Genomic DNA, 4200 nt, shown 5'->3' on the forward strand with positions numbered 1-4200 from the left:
TGGATCAAAAATCAAGCTCTTTAAACAGAACTCCTTGGTCTCACATTAAAAGTCAAAAAGATTTGCACCACCAAAAGAGTTTTTTCTATTCCTACAGCTAGTAGTCTTTTGTCATCATTTAAGGGGTCGTGACAGGTCGCCACTGCATCGTTGTCACACCAGTACAAGCCTGAGTTCATTTTTATTAGGACTGTGAGGACTCGTACATAAATGAAACTGTAGGTAGTGTTCTTCATCTACATTTTGCATTACAGTGCTGGTCATGCAGCCATAAGGTCACATAGTTAGTCCTTTTCTGGTGTGAGCAGATAGTCCGTCTTAAGCTCATCCACTAGAACCAAATGGATGTCTTCATCTTGGTCTGATCAATAGCTGCAGAGAAAAAAAAGGAGATTTTTTTGTTTTACTTTCCATTACCAATTGCACATATTAGTGTCCAAGTAAGAAATTGTTGGGGCCACCTGTCTGATTCTGAGCTGAACAAAGTCTGGTATAATACATTAAGATCAGGCAAGTAATCCAATGGCAAGTCTGACAGGAGACTTTCCAAACTGAGACTTGGGAAATCTTCAGAACTTACCACATTTGATTTTGTTGCACAAATTAGTTTCACACAAAATCTATAGGTTTAGGTTTGATGAACTCTTAGTGCACTTAAAGCTGACTAAAAGGTCCCAGCTAATAAGACAAATTGATAGTCAGCAACCCTTACCAAAGAAACTGTGTAGTAACTTGAATAGTGTTTGGCTAAGAAAGCAGCAACAGAATTTGCAAGTTTCCAGCCAAACTGAAACATTTAACATTCACTAATGTGGATCAAAAATCAAGCTCTTGGTCTCACATTAAAGTAAAAGCCAAAAAGATTTGCACCAACAAAAGAGTTTTTCTATTTCTACAGCTAGTAGTCTTTTGTCATTATCTGAGGGGTCGTGACAGGTCGCCACTGCATCATTGTCAGTACAAGCCTGAGGTAATTTCCATTCGGGCAGGTTGGGCTGGCTGCCTAACCTGAGAGCAGGGAAGGTTAACCAGGTTGTTTTAACAATTCAAATTATGTTTTAAATAGATGGGCTGTTTTAAAATACCTGAGTCGTAAGTCTCCAGTGATCCATGCAGGGCCGGAGGGGTCCAGGAGACAGAGGCTGCAGAGATAGGGCTGTTGCTACCGAGATCTAGCTCCGCTTTGCCCCCGTCACTGTGTGGGGAGCTACCAGGGCTGGTGGCAGCTTGACTTTGGCTCCTAACGCCCGGCAGCAGCAATGCATTGAATCTGGGATCCAAAGCTGGGCTGTGGGGTGAGTACGAATGAAGCATGGAGTGATGGTGCCTGGTGTGGATGTGGGGGTGGGACCGTGGGTGCGAGTGGTAGACATCATGAACATTAGGATAGCCACTTGTGGCCTGGGGACTCAGACTGTAGGTCCAGCTGTCAGAGAGTGAAGCTGGAGATGGGATGCTGGCTTGGGAAAGCACATGGCTGGCCCACAGCGCTCCATCTGGATGACTGAAGGAAACAGGGCTGGAGGAGAACTCTGGGTGGACTGAGGAGGAAACCGATGCCAGACAGGAACTGACTTGAGGTGGGAAAGGACTGCTCCAAGATGAAGTGCCCTGACCATCAGGATGGGAACCACCATCTAAAACAGTCAAAAAATGTTAACACAAAGCCATAGGATTTGTTTTCCCCATCTTCTTTTTTGTTCAGTGAGAAACTTTATATTCTTACCTTTCCATAGGTTGTTAGTGGCTGTGCAAGTGACCTGAGTCACTCTAATGGGCTTGCTCTCAACACTAAAGGAACTGGGTTGACTGAGAGCACGGGAGAAATGTTCGTCCACAACGTCCCCAATGTCGCCTTGAAAGTAGGTGAACAACACACACCGCGAGCTCAAGTATTCTGCCTCAGCTGGTTGAGTACTGTCCTTTAACTCTGATTCAGCAGAGGATCTAGGACTTGATTCAACAGTTGCTGCTGCAGGACTCTGCTGAACACCCCGATTGTTCTGCAACATCCCTCTCATTCCTCCCTGAGGTGGCTCCTGCTGCTCTGTACACTCCTGCATCTTGTTGTAAGCACTTAACTTTCTCTGGAGGAGAGAACCAAAAAAAAGACAAAGAAATGTATAGACAAACAAATTAGTTCTAGACCAGTGTTTCTCAACCCTGGTCCTCACCAACCCCCCCGTCCTGCATGTTTTAGGTGTTTCCCTTCTGCCACACACCTGAATTGTATCTCTGGGAGATTAACAGGATTCTGCAGCACTTGATGGTCATGCAATCATTTGAATTAGCTGTCCTGGAAAAGAGGCACATCTAAAACATGCAGAGCAGGGGGTGGGGGGCGGTGGGGCGGTGAGGACCAGGGTTGAGAAACACTGGTCTAGACCTTGAAAACTATAGACAGAATAGATTTAAAATGTTCTGTGGTGCTAATATAAGTGGAATAAACTTGAATATTTTACCAACATAACATATTCAAGTCACACCACCAGTTAGGGGTCAGGTGGGCAAAGTCCACAATGAAGTAATGATATTGGGAAATCAAGTGATGGTGAAGTTTTCAAATATTGCAACATGCTGCAATGTTGTTGTTTTTTTTTCATCATGGAAAATATTTACACTTTTTAACACCTTTGCCTCTCAACTATTATTACCATGTTCCCAATACTCTCATTGGCCATTAGCATATTTGGTGCTGCATTCTATAATTTATGGATCTACTGCAGTGACCCTTCAATCAACAGGCTGTATGTCTTGTTGTTAAGTAAAGCATGAACTGCTGAGCCTAATGTCTAACACACATTGTGTTCTGATGTGCACTATCAACAATGTATACACTTACTTATTAAATACAATTTCTTAAAAATTTTGGGATATAATATGCAGTCTTAATGTACACTCCTATTAACACTGCAAGACAGTTTTGAGTGGATGTTTTTTTTTTTTTAGCTTTAATTAAAAAAAGAAAAAGGCAAACTTTGGTGAGTGGTAATATGTATTTGTTGATGTTAATGTGTTTTCTCTTTTGTCCTTCATTATTCCAGTTTATGTCATTGACTGTTGGTCTGTCGCCTAAAAGATGACAGGATCACTTATTTATGTCATAAATTTAGGAGAGCAACAGAATTATAAACTGATTGACACTAACATTTGCACGTGTCAGAAACTCGAAAACATGAATTTAAGTTTTAAAAACTTCAAAAGACAAACACGTTTATTTTTTAAAATAAACTTTAACAAACTTCTGAAATTCTGTCGTAGCTTTTGGTTTTGGTGTCACATCTCAAGAATATCAACCAACCCTAACCAAACTTTTTTGGAGAAGTGTCTGCCATTAATAACTTGTTTTACTAAAGCAATCTAGGAGTCGTGTGAAGATAACTTTTTTTATTCACAAACTGCATTCCAGCTATTTGTCATGCTATGGTCCACATTCCTATGTGAGTGACTGGCTGTCATTACATCACTGTCTGACCGCAGGATTAATCGCTCTGTGTCATTACGCCTGACCTGAAGTGAATACAGAATCCTAGATTGGAATTTAATCATTGAAAAGTCAAATAAATCAAAGGCGACAGATATGAAGATGCTGCCTGTATTACTCCTAGTTTAGCTTTTCAAAGCTTAATAGTCACGATTATAAAATTCAGATCTTAAATCCCCATTAGCTTTTCAGGAAATAATGATTTTCTTAAATCTGAATTAAAACTCCGAGAGAAAGTAAATAAAAGCCCTTGTCTCTTGCGCAAATAAAAAAAAAGTACTTGTATCAGCGTCTCACCTGTTGTTGCTGCTGATGGTGGTTATAGTATGTCGCCTTGTACGCAGCTGCGGGGAGGTAGTGCGCTCCATAGCTTTGGTGGTACATCACATCCAGGCAACTCATAGCGAGGAAGCCAATCACTTTCGAAAGATAGAGAAAGTCACATGAAAGCAAGAAAAGAGCCGAGAACAACTCTCCTTGAGACTTTAGACGGGCGGTGTCCTCCGAGCCTGCAGCGGCTCCATATATGCCCAATCGCATACAATGGCCATGCCGTCCAGTTTGCATACAAACAATGCGCCTCCCTGCTGTGCGCTCCACCAGCACCACCCGGGGCTATGAAATGAATCTAAACGGTGTAAGACTCACGGTATATCCGGGAACATTCTTTCCTGACAACTTCCCAGATTGCTTTTGATCGAGAACGAATTCCGTTC

General features: G+C 42.0%; 1 protein-coding gene across 1 annotated transcript; it reads right to left on the reverse strand.

The window, feature by feature from the left end:
• Positions 1–296: 296 nt before the first annotated feature.
• vgll3 (vestigial-like family member 3) lies at positions 297–4200 on the reverse strand. The gene is made up of 4 exons (XM_015040818.1): positions 3782–4200; positions 1727–2087; positions 1086–1637; positions 297–372 (listed from the first exon to the last, which is right to left on the reverse strand). Exons 1-4 carry the CDS (start codon positions 4049–4051, stop codon positions 332–334), a joined length of 1224 nt encoding a protein of 407 aa, XP_014896304.1. The 5' UTR covers positions 4052–4200; the 3' UTR covers positions 297–331.

Source organism: Poecilia latipinna, unplaced genomic scaffold (genome assembly GCF_001443285.1).
Source record: "Poecilia latipinna isolate Pla-1442-1.1 unplaced genomic scaffold, P_latipinna-1.0 Scaffold529, whole genome shotgun sequence".
Classification (NCBI taxonomy): Eukaryota; Metazoa; Chordata; class Actinopteri; order Cyprinodontiformes; family Poeciliidae; genus Poecilia; species Poecilia latipinna.

Excerpts from the sequence above, each read along its gene's own strand:
- vgll3 (XM_015040818.1), bottom strand. The coding sequence starts at position 4,051 with ATGCAAACTGGACGGCATGGCCATTGTATGCGATTGGGCATATATGGA. Across the intron at positions 2,088-3,781 it reads ACCATCAGCAGCAACAACAG|AGAAAGTTAAGTGCTTACAA; the intron begins GTGAGACGCTGA and ends TCTCTCCTCCAG. Across the intron at positions 1,638-1,726 it reads CACTAACAACCTATGGAAAG|ATGGTGGTTCCCATCCTGAT; the intron begins GTAAGAATATAA and ends TGACTGTTTTAG.